The sequence below is a fragment of the Psittacula echo genome (genome assembly GCF_963264785.1).
Source record: "Psittacula echo genome assembly, chromosome: 12".
NCBI lineage: Eukaryota > Metazoa > Chordata > Aves > Psittaciformes > Psittacidae > Psittacula > Psittacula echo.
In genome coordinates this window covers 13,758,907-13,775,196 of record NC_137747.1, presented here as the reverse complement: position 1 = coordinate 13,775,196, position 16,290 = coordinate 13,758,907, and the positions used below count along the sequence as shown (strand labels likewise).

The window sequence follows — 16,290 nt, the reverse complement described above, 5'->3', positions numbered from 1 at the left end:
GATCTTTGGAATCAAATTTTGATCTGAAGAAAGGTATCCTGGGGAACAACATTCAATGCAACAAATAATTCATCTCTATTTACTTTCTTGTTAAAACATTTAAGTGGAAGGAAGGGAGCAGAAATAGTCAAGGTCAAGTCCTACATAAATGTTAGCTTGAATATGTGATTCCCACTTCCATTACCTTGTGCTATTTCATTACTGTGTCCTATGGACATGTACAATCAATAAACCATAGTTTGAGTTTCCTGGCTTCTGTTTTGTCCCAAGTTCCCATAAAAGAAAAGCGGTAAGTGCATTCTATTTCTGACCAACTAACTAAGGCACCTTCTGATACAGGCAGATATCCTGAAGAGCGACATCCTTTCCTTCCCAAGTAAACTAAATGCCAATGAAACCTAAGTCCATGAAGTTAAAAACAAACTCATTAATCCCACCATGCTTCTCTCAAATTTTTGTGACCTTCCACAAGCTGCTTCTATGACACAGAATTGTTTAGGTTAGAAAAGACCTTTAAGATCATCAAGTCCAACATTTATCCCAGCACTACCAAGGCCACCACTAACCCATGTCCCCAGGTGCCACAACTACATCTATGTCTTTTAAATCCCTCTAGAGACAGTGACTGCAGCCCTGCCCTGGGCAGCCTGTTCCAATGCCTGAGCACCCTCTGGGGCAGGAATTGTTCCTCAGCTCCATCTAAACCTGCCCTGGTGCAGCTTGAGGCCGGTTCCTCTTGTCCCATCCCTTGTTCCTTGGGAGCAGAGCCCAGCCCCTCCTGGCTCCATCCTCCTCTCAGGCAGTTGTAGGGAGCGATCAGGTCCCCCCTGAGCCTTCTCTTCTCCAGACTGAACCCCCCAGGTCCCTCAGCCCTTCCCCATCACACTGTGCTCCAGGCCCTGCACCAGCTCCAGTGCCCTTCTCTGGCCCCGCTCCAGCCCCTCAATGTCTCTCTTGCAGTGAGGGGCCCAGAACTGAACACAGGATTCAAGGTGCGGCCTCACCAGTGCCCAGTACAGGGTACAACCACTGCCCTGGTCCTACTGGCCATGCTATTTATGATTTTCTAGGGATTTCAAGATCTTTGGTGTGCATTCTCAGCAGAAGATGCTTTAACTCGCAGCAGCAGCTGACAGGCCACTGATACACTCATGGCTGGTTGGAATGAGCTCAAGTACCAGCCTTGGGAAAACAAAACCCATGAGCTGATGGCAGCCCAATAACACTAGAAAACCCCCTTTGCTAGGACTTCCCTTCTTGTACCAACAGCATGGCATAAAGACACAATGCTGTCTTCCCTCTATCAAACACATTTAACATTCAAATTGTGAGACAGAAAACTAACAGAAAATCCACTTAGAAAAAGATCTGCTAAAACATTTTTAATTCCTGTTTTTCTCTTACCTTTTTACTCTTCATAGCACAGAGTTGTTATAGTCAAGATAAGAATTTAGAGAGGATTACTAAACAAATCTATTCAGCTTTACGGCCTCAGAACAGGAACTGATCTGCATATTTATTAAGCATATGTATCTGAGCACACAGGCACACACACCTGCTGTGGTGCCACAGTAAATTCCTACAGCATAAGACTGATGGGCATTGCATTAACACATGGGAGGAATGAATGGCCACTATATACAGCTTGAAGAGGAAAGAACAGAGTAAGGAAAATGAATTGGAAGCCTGAGGGTATAATGGAGAAAGTTTCGAAGAAAGTCATTTTTTCTCTTAAACACTGCAGTAAATACTGAGAACAATAGAATTGAAGTTAATTTTCAACAGACATGAATTCCCTCATGTTGACTGATAAAAAACACAGTCTGTTTCCTCGCCTCCTTTCTTCTTTAATGGGATTCAAATAATCAGTTATTCACTTTAATTGCAACAGCACTGGTTGCCCCACCCAGTCTTCTAATATTACAGTTAAAATGAACAAAGCACAGGGTGACCTTAATTGCATACATGATGCTGGTTTGATTCAAACAAGAGGAGTGCACCATGAGGCATCACCTAGAGAACACATTCATAAACAATCATGAAGCCTCAAATCCCACTTCGTTATAGCCCAACTGTCTGCTAGCAGGTCAAGCCTAAGGCACAAAACACATCCTCACAACTCTCCATGATCACCTCACACAGGAGCTGTTTGCACAGTTCACTCTTCCAAAGTATCCAAACTTCTGCTTTTACTACTTTATCAATTCTGGGGTGACACTGTACAATAAAAGAGGCAGGGTACTGCACAGTTACACACAGACCAGCTTGTGACTGCAAAGCAGCAGACAAAAGCCCCACCAGTATACTAATGCAGCCAAAAAGAGAAACCCCAAACTTACTCTCCAGCTCTTACTGGTGATAGGTTTGCCTATCACAAAGGGAAGAAAAAGGTAACGTTATTAATGTCAATAAAAATCAAACTTTCCGACAGGTATTAAATGCCCCAGCAGAAGGTTGTTCACAAAACCCTGTACAGATTTGACTTAAAAAATATTACCTGGTCACATATTTTCTTTCTGCCACGGGACCTTTTGTTGTTCTATGCAGGAGGTGGATGGTACTTACTGAATGAACAGCTGTGCAATATTTGGCTTTATTCTTATCACTAGCTCCATGGCCCCATGCATTATTTACTGCATGCTATGCAAACTGATCTCTACAGGGAGCATTAATCATTTCCTTTCAGATTTGTCTCCAGCTATAGAATTTATGACCCTTCACAAACAGATATGCGCTCCGCAAACCACCTCACAGCACCGCATCCAATCCTTCCCAGAGTAGGGACCCAAAGAGATGAAGGAAGGATACCCATGTTAACTCCCATGTTCCCCATTTGAAGCACCCAGGGATTTTCAGGGTCCTTGGGAATCTCTATCAATCCCACACGTGGGAAATGCAGCAGCACTGATTTCAGCTGCAGACCATACTTCTAAAGCCCTTCAGGATGTTACATCCAGGGCCTCAACTCAGGCCCTCCTGGGGCAACAGCCAGTGCTCACCTAACTTAAACAACCTTACCCAGCATCATTCAGGAGCTTTTCTGCAGAAATAAGACATCACTTTCTTAACACTCCTCCTCTCCCCGACTCATACATTATGTACTTTTTTAGCACCTACATGTCATACATGGCACTTATAGCTGGAGTTTTGTTTTACTTGGGGAGCTCTGGGGTTGTTTTGCTTTGTTTTTTGAAAGATCATGTTCCCTATTTGCCCCCAGGTTAGATCAAGTCTGAATACAGATTTGGGTGGGGGGAGTGGGAGGAATTTAGAAGGGGACATGAGGCAACCATCCAATCTTAACTTCACCACAATGCTGCTGCTTTTTTACAGATCTGCAACAGATAATCAGATGAATTAAAAACACAGTTGAGAAGCATTAGTATGTGTTAATGGCACTCACACTTACTACATTCTAAATACAGTATTCTCTCTTTTTCCCCACTGTACCTCCTCCTCTTTTCCCTCTTCAGCACCATTATAAGAGATTTCACATCAAAAAGCCTGCAGTGGATTGCTTGTTTTCTCACAGAATGCAGTACCTTTTTTCCCCATCTACGCAAGACACTCAATTATTTTGTCCTGTCTAAATTAAAATGACTCCTGCAACAGAGTTTCCACCTTTTCCTTTGGGACATAGTTCCACAATTTCATGGATGTGCAATAAGATTTTCCTAGTGCTCAAAGTAAATTATTCTCTTGTTTTAATCTCATTCTATTACTCTTGGTACACATCAAGTAGTTCTCCCTTCTTGCCCTTCCTTTCCTCTGAGGTGCTCTCCCTTTCACACCTCCTTTCTCAGTTACAGCTCCAGAAGCTGAATGTATTTAGTGATTGCAGATCTTTGTTCAAAAGTGAAGAAACTGCTGTCACTTGTAGGTACTCTCAATACTTTGTCGCTCTCAGGAATAAGATGATCTCCAAGGCTGAGGGGAATATTCCAGACAGAAGAAAATCCCAGACACACACTTCTTTAAATCTCATACACAGCAGGTGGCATATTCTGCCTTTGGTGTACTTGCCTCTTGCCAAATTCATATTCAGTTGCATGCAAATAGGCTGTCAATTGTCAGCCCTCTCAAAATTTCAGCATTAATCACTCCCAGATTTCTCTCATCCACTCAAAATAACTTTATATCTATTTACCCTGGATCTATATTGCAATACTTCCCAAGACCGGGGCTAAGTTTCAGCCTGGGATTCTTAATTCCAGCATTATTTCTCCAATTTGCAGGGTTCTAAAGTTTATCTTCACTTAGAAAATAACTTACAAAAAAATTGCCTCTGAATTTCTCCTGAATTTTAATAGGAATTGTATCTGAAGTCTGATCCTGAGGAATAAGCTTTCTGTCAACCCTTACACTATGAGGAAGCATGTTACAGGTTAATTGTATGCTACAAGCACTCACTCTGTATTCTGCTTGGAAATTCTGACATGCATTACACTTGGCAAGCAGGATACCCTCCAAACTTGGGTCATGTATTGATAATGCTTTTGCTGTTTCCTGCATGCTCAGGGTCCCAAACACCTGTAAGTCACCCTCAAGTCAATAACGACTGGGAATTATAGAATCATAGAACAGTTACGGTTGGAAAGGACCTTGAGATCATCCAGTTCCAGCCCACCTCTCATGGGCAGGGACACCCCACACTAAACCATGGCACCCAAGGCCTCATCCAATCTGGCCTTGAACACCACCAAGGATGGAGCACTCACAACCTCCCTGGGCAACCCATTCCAGTGCCTCACCACCCTCTCAGTAAAGAATTTCTTCCTTAGATCCAATCTAAACTTCCCCTGTTTCAGTTTGAACCCATTACCCCTTGTCCTGTCACTACAGTCCCTGATGAAGAGTCCATCCCCAGCATCCTTGTAGGCCCCCTTCAGACACTGGAAGCTGCTCTGAGGTCTCCACGCAGCTTCTCTTCTCCAGGCTGAACAGCCCCAACTTTCTCAGCCTGTCTTCATACAGGAGGTGCTCCAGTCCCTGATCATCCTCGTGGCCTCCTCTGGACTTGTTCCAACAGTTCCATGTCCTTTTTATGTTGAGGACACCAGAACTGCACACAATGCTCCAAGTGAGGTCTCCCGAGAGCAGAGTAGAGGGGCAGGATCACCTCCTTTGACCTGCTGGTCACGCTCCTCTTGATGCAGCCCAGGATACAGTTGCTTTCTGGGCTGCGAGCGCACACTGCAGCCGGCTCATGTTCATTTTCTCATCGACCAACACCCCCAAGTCCTTCTCTGCAGGGCTGCTCTGAATCTCTTCTCTGCCCAACCTGTAGCTGTGCCTGGGATTGCTCCAACCCAGGTGTAGGACCTTGCACTTGGCATGGTTAAACTTCATCAGGTTGGCATCAGCCCCCCTCACAAGCGTGTCGAGGTCCCTCTGGATGGCATCCCTTCCCTCCGGCGTATCAACCGAACCACACAGCTTGGTGTCATCGGCAAACTTGCTGAGGGCGCACTCAATCCCACTGTCCATGTCACCGACAAAGATGTTGAACAAGACCGGTCCCAACACCAATCCCTGAGGGACACCACTTGCTACAGGTCTCCAGCCGGACATTGAGCCATTGACCAGAATTCTTTGCGTGCGGCCATCCAGCCAGTTCTTTATCCACCGAGTGGTCCACCCATCAAATTGATGTCTCTCCAATTTAGAGACAAGGATGTCGTGTGGGACAGTGTCGAAGGCTTTGCACAAGTGCAGGTAGATGACATCAGCTGCTCTGCCCCTGTCCATCAGTTCTGTAGCCCCATCATAGAAAGCCACCAAATTGGTCAGGCAGGATTTCCCCTTAGTGAAGCCATGCTGGCTGTCACCAACCACCTCCTTGTTTTTCATGTGCCTTAGCATGCCTGCCAGGAGGATCTGCTCCAAGAGTTTGCCAGGCACAGAACTAAGACTGACTGGTCTGTAATTCCCTGGGTCATCCATTTTCCCCTTCTTCAAAACAGGGGTTATATTTCCCTTTTTCCAGTCATCGGGAACTTCACCTGACTGCCATGATTCTTCAAATATGATGGCCAGTGGCTTAGCAACTTCATTTGCCAGCTCCTTGAGGACCCACGGATGGATTTCATCAGGTCCCATGGACTTGTGTACATTTAAGCTTTTAAGATGGTCTCAAAAAATACTGAATGACACAAGGAAGTTTAGTACTTCTTTCAATGAAACTCTCATTTATTCAGCATTATTTTAGCATCAGAAGCTCATCAGCACAGAGCATTGGGGGAAGGTAGGGGGAAATAGCTCTTTTCTGCTTTCTAACCATGCTCTTCACACCAACACTAGTATAAGGAAGCACTGAAAGAAATAGAAAACCTCTTAAAAAAAAAGAGTGATTTAATACAGACAACTGCCAAGTGACCTCCAAACACCACCAAGACTTTGCTCCAAAACATTACTTCTCAGCCATTTGGGGAACTCATTTTTGTATTATTGCTAGAAAAGCATCAAAGTGCAAGAGTAAAACCAGCTGTCCAGGACAGCTATGCTCTGTGTGCTAATTCTTTACATCAAGCATGCACAGAAACGTTAATAAGCACATTAGAAACTTCGGCATGTGGAACAGCTCTATAATAAAAGATGCAAAGATGGGAGTTTACTTTAAAAGGGTTATTTTTGCTTGGTGGGTTCATGTAAGGACAATTAATTATGCTTTCTTATTTTTACGGGCTCTGGCCTTGGCAGTCTCCAGGGTTATTCCTGTGCCAGCAGAGACAGCGTGTTTGTTTATTTCCAAGCTTCCCACTTCCCTGATTACTGCTATCACGTGCTGGTATCTGTTAGTACATACACCATCTCCCCTTTTTTAATCATAAAAACACATTGACTGTTTGCCTAAGAGACCTTATTGCTGACAAAACTCATTTATTCAGGAAGCTGGAAGGGTGTTACCACCAGTTTCATAGTAGAAATGCCTTTAAAATGCCCACATATCAGATTCCCTATAGAATTTATTGAAACCCATTATTTTATACTAGATTCTATGGATTTTTTTTGCCCCAGTTCGTGCTGGAATGCTTGAATCTCAAGAACTGCAGGGGAACTGCTTGGTTTAGAACAGCTATTTTCCTACAAATCGATTTTCAGATCGCATTTGTGGAAAATTTTCAACTAGTCTTGGATTTAATGAAATCAATTTTTTTTTTACCTCCTTCTCCCACTGAAATTAAACAGCGGGTCCAATTCAAGTAGGCAGCATCCAAACAGTCAGCAGCATCCCTGGCAATAACTATATATATACTCCTTGTACACAGGAGTAACATGGAAGAATTATCTGATTGCTGGCAAAGAACACAGCTGTTGCTGCCTCCTCACCTGCCTTTTGCAGGCAGGATACTATGGGGCATCTCTGAGAGACACATTTGCCCTGAAGGGAGTAAGTCAGGGCTGACAACCAACAGCCAGACAGCAGGAGCATTGAGAGCTGGAAGCCACCAATCTGAAAGTCAAATTGAACAAGAGATGATGTCCTGTTTAGCCAGAGCCAGCAATGCAACAAAAGGTCTGCTGCAGACTTACACTGAAGTTGAAAATACAATTCTTTGAAGGGAGCAAGCAAAGATGAGCAATTGGCTTTAGGTTGCTGATTAATGCAACAACCTCCAGACATTTGTGTTTGGCTACTGCACAAAACTGCACATCATATCTGGGCTGCTGACATAGGCTCCACACCAAGCCCAGCAATGCACTAAGGTACCCAGACATAGTTGCTATCCTAACCATAGAATGGTTTGGGTTGGAAGGGACCTTAAAGCTCATCCAGCTCCAACCCCTGCCACGGGCAGGGACACCTTCCACTGGAGCAGCTTGCTCCAAGCCCCTGTGTCCAACCTGGCCTTGAACACTGCCAGGGATGGGGCAGCCACAGCTTCTCTGGGCACCCTGGGCCAGCGCCTCAGCACCCTCACAGGGAAGAAATGTTGAGCTACTCTGGTACAGACAGGGATGATAATCTTGTTTTTCAGAAGGCAAACGTATCAAAGTCTTCTCCTTTTACACTCTTGTTCTTTTTCATTACTGAAATAAACAATGTGCAACTGTAGTGTGAAAACAGGAACAGATCTCTGATGTATCATTTGAGCTAGAGTAACAACAGAGAAAACTACTTCTATCATGTTTTAGGCTCTTAAAGTACTAGCAACTGGCTTGTTTAACATAAATCTTGTACTTCTCTAAGCAGACCTTGAATGGGCTGCTAGCAAATGCAAAATATGCTTATCAGTTTGGTTTGTGAAGAGATGTGATCAACCAGTTTGAGAAAACATCATTGTGAAATTAAGGGCTGACAGTAACGCCTCAGCACCACAGCCTTTGTTTCAGCCTAAGGACCAAGATTTGCAGCCCTGAGCTCTCCAGCAGTAACTTTGGTTGACAGTTAACTTGCTAGAAGGGAGATGACAATCTGATGGCAGTGCCAGCCACCCTCCCAGCCTGCGAGCATCAAGAACAGCAGCCAATTTCTGAGCTTTATTTCGTGTCATCTTCCTCACTGTTTCTATCCTGTCAGGCTCCTCTTACCTTTCATGTTTCTTTTCTTACTTGCTCCCTTCCTCTTCCTACTGCTATAATCTCATCATACCGCCTTCCCATTGCCTTCCCTGTAACTAACCCCCCACCCAAACACGCCAGCATCTTGTCAGCTGTCACCCTTGCTGCTTGGCTGTGATGCTGCTCCCCTTTCTTCTGCTATTTCTCTCTCATACAACTGCAAGATAAAAATGATCTTCAGGGTACAAAAATGAGTCATTTGTGCCTCTGAAGCACTTAACACAGTTGGCTCCTCAGATGTTTCAAAGTTACTATACAATAAAGCAATCACTTCAGGTTTAATAAACAATAAAGAGGAAAGAAGGACTTTATATTAAAGATGCTCACTAGGAAAGATGACTTGATATAGTTACAGGCTGACAATTGCTTATCAAGTCCAGAATGAGAGGGAAGATAAGCTTACATACACACCCAACCCGAAGGCTGGAGAAAGCAGGTCCCCTGCTAGAACAGAAATGCAGGTACACACACACCTCTTGCAAAGAGATGGAGTTGCATGGAAAACACTAGAAATAGCTTGTGAATGTTTGTATCTGTGCTTTTCACTTCTTAGGAACTGAAAAGAGAAAGACACCAACCCAGTGCAGCCAAGTGTGGAACTGCTTGGTTTGTTGTGGGGAGGGCTGGGTTGGTTTGGGGGTTTTGCTTGGGTTTTTGTTTAAAACACACTTCTTACAGGCACACACCTCTGAAAAAGTATCAAAACATGAAATATCTTACCAAGAAACAACTGACTGTGGAAGAAAGGCATTACACTAGCACTTTCATCAACAACTGTTTCTATTAAAGCACTGAATTCACACCTAGAAATGCTGCTAGCACATAAATGGGTGTACCTTGACAGAAAACCCCTATTCTGGAGAAATGAAGCATCAAGCGCAGCAGCTTCCCATCTTGCTGACAGAAGTGCTCTTCTGCTTATCCAGCAGGTATTGCTGCAATTCCAGTAAGTGTGTTTCTAAAGGAAGTGAGACCCCCCCTATATAGCAGCCAAATTGCTTTAACCCCCTCCTCACACCCCTGCTTCACCTTCATGCTCTTCTTCTACCAGTTGGTCACAACCATGTCACACGCTTTCTGCCAGGGGACAGGTTTACCAACTTCAGTATCTTTTCAAGCAAACAGAATATAACACCAAGAGCACTCTCACCCCTGTGCTTTTTTCATTAAGAACCTGAAAGCACACTTCACACAAATGTTGTCTTTGCTTATTTTGGCCTCTCCCCCTCCTTTATTGAGGGGCTGAGTTTTGAGTTGGTACTAAGGGAATGAAGATTCGCACAGATGCACAGATTAAGGTCATTCCAGTAACAGCAACAAATTCAGCAGTACTGAAGTCAAAAGCACATTTCTAGATCATCCCCAGTACAGGACAAAGCCCTACTTCTGCTTTAGCAGGTGGTAATGATGTTTTCTTCAAATACAAAGAGAGAAGGATTGACTCCCCCACATTAAAAAATAGATAAACCATGCATTAAGTTGCAACACTCTTCATGTTGTTCTTTACGACATCACAGAGGACAAGTATTGAAGCAGCCCTCTTCTGCTCAATGCACAGTTGAATTAGCAGCCAAGAGCTGCTTCCCAGTGATTTAACAGAGTCATTACCCAGGAATGAAGCTGTGATTGACAAGGATTGTATGTGGAAAAAATAAACGTGGTAAAAATCCACTTCCTCTGTTACACTGACTCTGAAGACATTTCAGCTAACAAAACATGATATAGGTTAATTTGAACTTTGCCACTACAAAGGAAGCAGCACAGCTGTATAGAGGTTTGCATAACTACAGGTTGCCCAGGCTGCAGCAGTAATCAGTGCCCACACAACATCATCAGCTGTCAAACCCCACAGCCCTTCTGCAGAATGAGCTCAAGAACACAAAGGCACAAGAGCCAGGTCCCATCCTCCCAAAATTCATAAGCAGCTCAATCATTCTTAACTACATGAGCTGCGCCACATCAAACACAGCAGAACTCACCAAGTTGGCTTGAATTCCCAAGCCCACAGTCACAGAGAGAGCTCTCTGGAGAAAGGAAGAAACCAAGCTCCTGGCCTTGGATTGATTTACAAGCACTAGTTAAAAGAAGAAACCCAGAGAAGACCAAGCACTACGTAGGTTCACTCTTCCTGGGGTTTCTTCCCCTGTTTATAGCTCTGCTCATGGGTGGATATTGCACTCCCCAGAATTACATCAGCTTTAGCTATGGCAGTAAACAACACTTGGAGTATTCTTTCTTCAAAGGTCCTTGTTTTCTTTAACTGACTTTGTAGCATTTTCTTCTGGGACATTCAGTGCCCTATCATCCAGCTTGCAAAGCATCCGACATCTCTGAACAGTGCTAAGATAGATGGGATGTATTTATCGGATATTAAAAAACAAGTGCGTCTGATTAAATGATGTATAGTCTGATTAAGACATAGTAATTGCCTCCTCTACCATGAAGATATATGATCTTTAGAGCCTGCAATAATGAACACTAGAAGCAAATGCTTCTTTTGTAATTACGAGCATACAGACAGACAGGGCCAGTTTGAAAGTTCTTACTGATGCCATCAACAGCAGTCACCTTCTTTGAGTGGCTGCTTTGGCATATGTAGAGTTGTTGTGTCCTCTGAGTCTGCCTGGAAAGAGCAGAGTGGTGGGAGGAAAGTGGCATTCAAAAGTAAAAGGCAATACAGGACTAAGAAGGTGATAGGTCAAGAGATGGTTAAAGACTTCCCACAAAAAAAGAGAATATCATCCAAATGAAATTATACCCAGGTAGTGCTAACCAGCACAGCAGGAAAGCACCATCAGAAGGAAAATTAGAATCCTAGAAATCCCAGCCTGGTTTGGGTTGGAAGGGACCTTAAAGCTCCTCCAGTTCCAACCCCTGCCACGGGCAGGGACCCCTTCCACTAGAGCAGCTTGCTCCAAGCCCCTGTGTCCAACCTGGCCTTGAACACTGCCAGGGATGGGGCAGCCACAGCTTCTCTGGGCACCCTGGGCCAGCGCCTCAGCACCCTCCCAGGGAAGAGCTTCTGCCTAAGAGCTCATCTCAATCTCCCCTCTGGCAGGTTAAAGCCATTCCCCCTTGTCCTACCCCTACATGCCTTAATGTTTCCTTAGAGAACTAGGAAACACGCGTGGTACCAGTAAAAAAAAAAAAAGTGAATCTTTGGCTCAAGTAAGCCAATACCACTCCATGAAAAGTTCAAGAAATACCATGAGAAGTCCAGCATATTCTTTTCCAAGAATGATACCACAGAGTCAATAAATGTCAACTCACAACCCATGATTTGTGGTACTGGGGCAATAGGAAACACAGGAGGTTTCTTGCTTTGCAGCAGGAAATCTGGACTACAGCCTGGCTCAGTTTACAACAGCAGGTGACCTCTAGATGCTGCTGCTGTTTACAATATCTGCCAGAAAAGCCTCATCTATGAACATACCTCCAAGCACATTTTAGAAGCTTCAATACATGTTTTATCTATGCGTTACCAGACACTGAGGAAATAGACTGAAGCAGTTTCCATACAAAACTAAGAAATCTCTAAAGGACATAGGCTTTATATAGCAATACTCACACACACTCCGGCTGCTCATCACCCAAACATTATAAGAGTTTTTATGAATGTTAACTAGGCTTCAGTATTTCTATGGCAAACCAGATAAGTATCATCACTCTTATTGCTCACATCAGTGAGCAAACCCATATATACCTCAAGCAGATTTTGGCAGGTGGGTTTTAGATGACTTCTGCCTTTTTTTTTTTTTTTTATTAGGGCTATATTAAATCAGTCACAAATTTACTCAGTGCCAAAATATTTAAGCTCCAGTGCTAACGTTGCACACCTCTGCATTCTACATTCAGCACTTTCCATTCAAGCAAAGAATAAAACCTGCCAATACACATTTACCTCATTTATAAAACTATAATGAAAATTACCAGAGGCATAAAACAACTATTATGATAAATAATGAGCTTTAAAAAACCCCATACACATACAGAGGGAGAATCAGAGAGACACTGTTCCTTCTATGCTGAATGTTATTCAAAAGGAGGATTGTCAGCACAGTGCTCAACAGATCAACTTATTTCCCTTTCTGCTCTCCACTTAACTGGATTTTATGTACAAAAGTAATTGTTCCTATAAGAACCAACCCATGTCCATATCTTCTGAGGTTCAAAGCCCCAGACCTACATCTTTGCCACTATTTGGGTTTCCATGGTAACAGATGATAGTGCCTTCTAAAAAAGAAATACTATAATATTCTGCAGTAAGTGTCCCAAATCATTCCCGTAATATAAATAAAAACCAGAGCATGTGGGCCTGCACAGAGAGCATAACAGACTAAAATAGGACAATTAAACAGGGAAAGCAGAGCTGAGGGACTTTCAGAAGGGTGGGTGGTAAAAACAGGGCTCTGAAATGCAGAGAGAAGAGATTATCACTCAGAGTTACAAATGCCTTTATACACACAGTGACCTTTCCTTGCCACTGTGGAAATAGGCAGTTTCACAACATCACCTTTTTAATATTAATTGTTTATGTGCTAGAAAACAAATCAAGCCAGCTAGGAGTGAAAAATAAAGTTGGATTGTAGTGCTAACAGCTCCCCAGAGGGAGTGAAAAGTGATTATTGAGTTAAATGGCTGCATTGTTAACAATTGCCACACAGAGTAGCTTGCTCAGGGAGATCCCGTTTCTCATTGCCAATTTGCTGACAGCAAAATCTGAGAGTAAATGATCTCCAAGGAAATTAATTCACCTTCCCCCAAAATTCCCTTCCCGCTTGCTCCCCTTTCATCTTCTTTCTTCCCTAGACAAACCGTGTGTAACAAGCTAGTGGTTGCCGCAACTTTAAGATGTGGCAGCTCTATTTGAAAGCAGCCTGCTACATGTCTAAACACTCGGGAGCATCCACAGTGAGACTAGGAGCAGTATGGGGGGGGGAAATAAAGCAAACACTGGCATCAGAAGAAAACCAAGTGTCAAAGTAAGCCAGTGTTCAGGTGAACAGACACAAAAAGTGTCGAATCTCAAAAGCATATCTCCAGTTACAAATAAATACAGCGACTGCAGGCAACGGAAAGTAATTGCTGGGGAGGAGAGTTAGAAGTCGAGCAGTACAGAAATCACAAAGAAATAACCTTTAACCAGCTCCCTCAGTGTGAAACCAGGTATTCCTGAACAAAGCCATCGGCGTTCTGCTGTCACTTTGTAGTATTCCTAATTTTATATGCCGTGGATAATACGAAGCAGCAACAGCAGCTGTGCAAGCTGGGTCGGAATAGAACACCACGTTGTCTTGACTTGTGTCTTTCCTACTTCTTAGCTCACTACCATGTAAGAAAACAGATCCGAAAACTCAGCCAACTTCTCGCACAGTGATTTTTCGGGGTGTTTAACAAAAGGCTGCTGAATAAACGCATTAGGCTTTGAAAAAGAATCAGACGGGAGCTATTTGCATCCTAATAGTTATGGAGACAGCACCACCTGATGGAAGATGCGAAAAGGCACCGGTGGCCGTAGCGAGTCTCCAAACTTCATTGAAATGTTACAGACAACGCGCATCTGAAAAACTTTGCTTTTTACCATAAAAATATCAGCTCTGTGGCCAGAGATCAGACCACGACACTTCACGCCAGTCAATACAGTCTAAGTGGAGCAAACTTTCTTTTATAGTCAATAAGAGCAGCTCAGAAAACATCATTTTTTCAAATGAGCTTCTCTCTGACTTGTAAGCAGCACACTCAAGTAGGGGGTAGGAGGCAATAAGGACTAGAAAACCTCTCGGTCACTATTCCCACTGAATAGATGATTCAAACAGAATATTTCATGGATATATGTAAATAATAACAATATCTGGCCAATCCTTCAATGTCCATGTGTTTAGCCCAAAAGGCTCATACTGTATCTGAGGGCAATAACAATGGAAAGTGAGTTTTACTCCCTTAAAGTCTGATATTTTCACAGGACACTTCTTTCTAAGCATCTGGGTAAATGAGTCATTAAAAGGCAAGGATCTAATCTCAATTGATACGACAAATGTCAAGAACATGAACATACAGTTGGAAGAAAGAAAAAGCATAGCTCCCCATATTGCTTACTCAACGAAGCAGCTATCGAACTAGGTTAGATTTCCCAGCCTTTCTAATAAATCTGGGGATCTGTGCAGTTGCCTAGCAATGTAGACAAGATACAAGGGGGGTGTCACACCGGGCAGGATTGATGACAGCAGCTACTTCACCGAGCTGAGACTCCCGGAGCCCTTCGCACGCCCACTGGCTTTAAAGCCAGGCTGGACCCAATGGGGGTTACAGGAGCTCCGGCTGCCCGGCATCCGCGACCCTCAGCACTATTTCTGTCTTAGAGAAGCAAGACGAAGTCATTTGAGCTGTCTCAGTCTTAATTAAGAAAAATCTTTTGCTGTTTAAGAGCATCTAAACTTAGTTTCCTACCTCCAACACGCCCGAGCCACAAGCACTGAGATTTATCCCTATGCTTAGCAATGCAGGACAGGGAATTTTTACTTATCTTAAATACAGATATAGGTGGAAAATTCGGAGTTAAAGGAAAAAAAAAAAAAAGAAAAAAGACAACTTTAAAAGCTTAATACATGAAGTCAGGAGAGAAGAAAGTTACAACTAATTTTTTCAAGTAAAGACAACACTGAAGTGAGAAAATTAATGTCGTATTACAAAAGCCAAGCGAAAAACAAGACAACGCATATCTTTGGTACAAAATAGCACAAAAGGAGAAAAGGAGCTCTATAAGCACCTGTTATCTCCAAGTAATTCAACCCATGCCTAAAGAAACTCGTAGGAGAGTGAAAATAGCTGGCTACTATTACTGTCCACATGCCAGGAGAGCAGAGTATTCCTCAACAGAGTGATAGAGAAAGTGCCAACTGAGAAAGGGCCGGTCCAAGTAGCTGAGCCCACCGAGAAAGTTACTTGAGCTGCGAGATACGAGGGGAGAAAAAGCTGCCGCTAAACTTGCCATAACAGCCCCGAGCCCCTTCGCCTGGCTGGGGGAGAGAGGCAGCGGCTCCCCCGAGCTACCCATCCTCGGGAGCTGACTCTGCCTCAGAAAGCCTCTTTACCACAAAAAAGGGCTCAGCGGTGGTCAATCCAAGCACAAAGGCGCTGCTTTCACCTCCAACCGCACCAACATCCCGCGGACCGAGCCCCCCACCCGCCGCTGCACGCAGCCCGGTGGGGTCAGCAACAGAAGCCCCCGGGCTCCGGGAGCCGACTCCCAGCGCGACTGCTCGTTCCCTCGCCGCCTTCCCGAGCCGTTCTCATACCGCCCTGCCTGCTCCGGGGCTCCCCGCAAGCCCGGGGGAAGGGATCGCTGCCTTCCCCGGGGCCGCACGCCCAGCCGCGGGGGATGCTCAGGGGCCGCGGACGAGGAACCGTTCAGTCGGCGCGGCGGCACTCACCTGCGAAAACCTGTCCGTGCGCCTTGGGCAAGAGCTGCAGGAGGAAGACGATCGCGGCGACGCTGGTCATCCTTCCCCGGAGTTCACCTGCCCCCCGCGCTGCCGCGGTGCCGCTGCCTGCCCGCGAACATCGCCCGCATCAGCGGCGCGGAGCCGCGGCGCTGCTCGGAGGAGCCGCCGAAGTGGCGGCGGGCGGCGCAGGGAGCAGGCGGGAGGGAGGCAGCGAGCCCCCCCGCACTGAGCCCAGAACTGGCCGCGCCCGCGCAAAGCCAGCCCCGCCGCCCCACTACGATGAGGG

At 44.7% G+C, this 16,290-nt stretch overlaps 1 protein-coding gene across 1 annotated transcript in view; it reads right to left on the bottom strand.

Moving 5' to 3' along the window:
* The window catches only part of PTPRT (protein tyrosine phosphatase receptor type T), a gene marked incomplete at both ends in the record, with an annotated part of 457,941 nt that extends 441,879 nt beyond the window's left edge, over positions 1 to 16,062 (bottom strand). The window contains one exon of the mRNA XM_080628020.1: positions 15,993 to 16,062. Coding sequence (XP_080484146.1) covers positions 15,993 to 16,062 — 70 coding nt within the window. The remainder of the gene's footprint in view (positions 1 to 15,992) is intronic.
* Between the last annotated feature and the right edge of the window lie 228 nt (positions 16,063 to 16,290).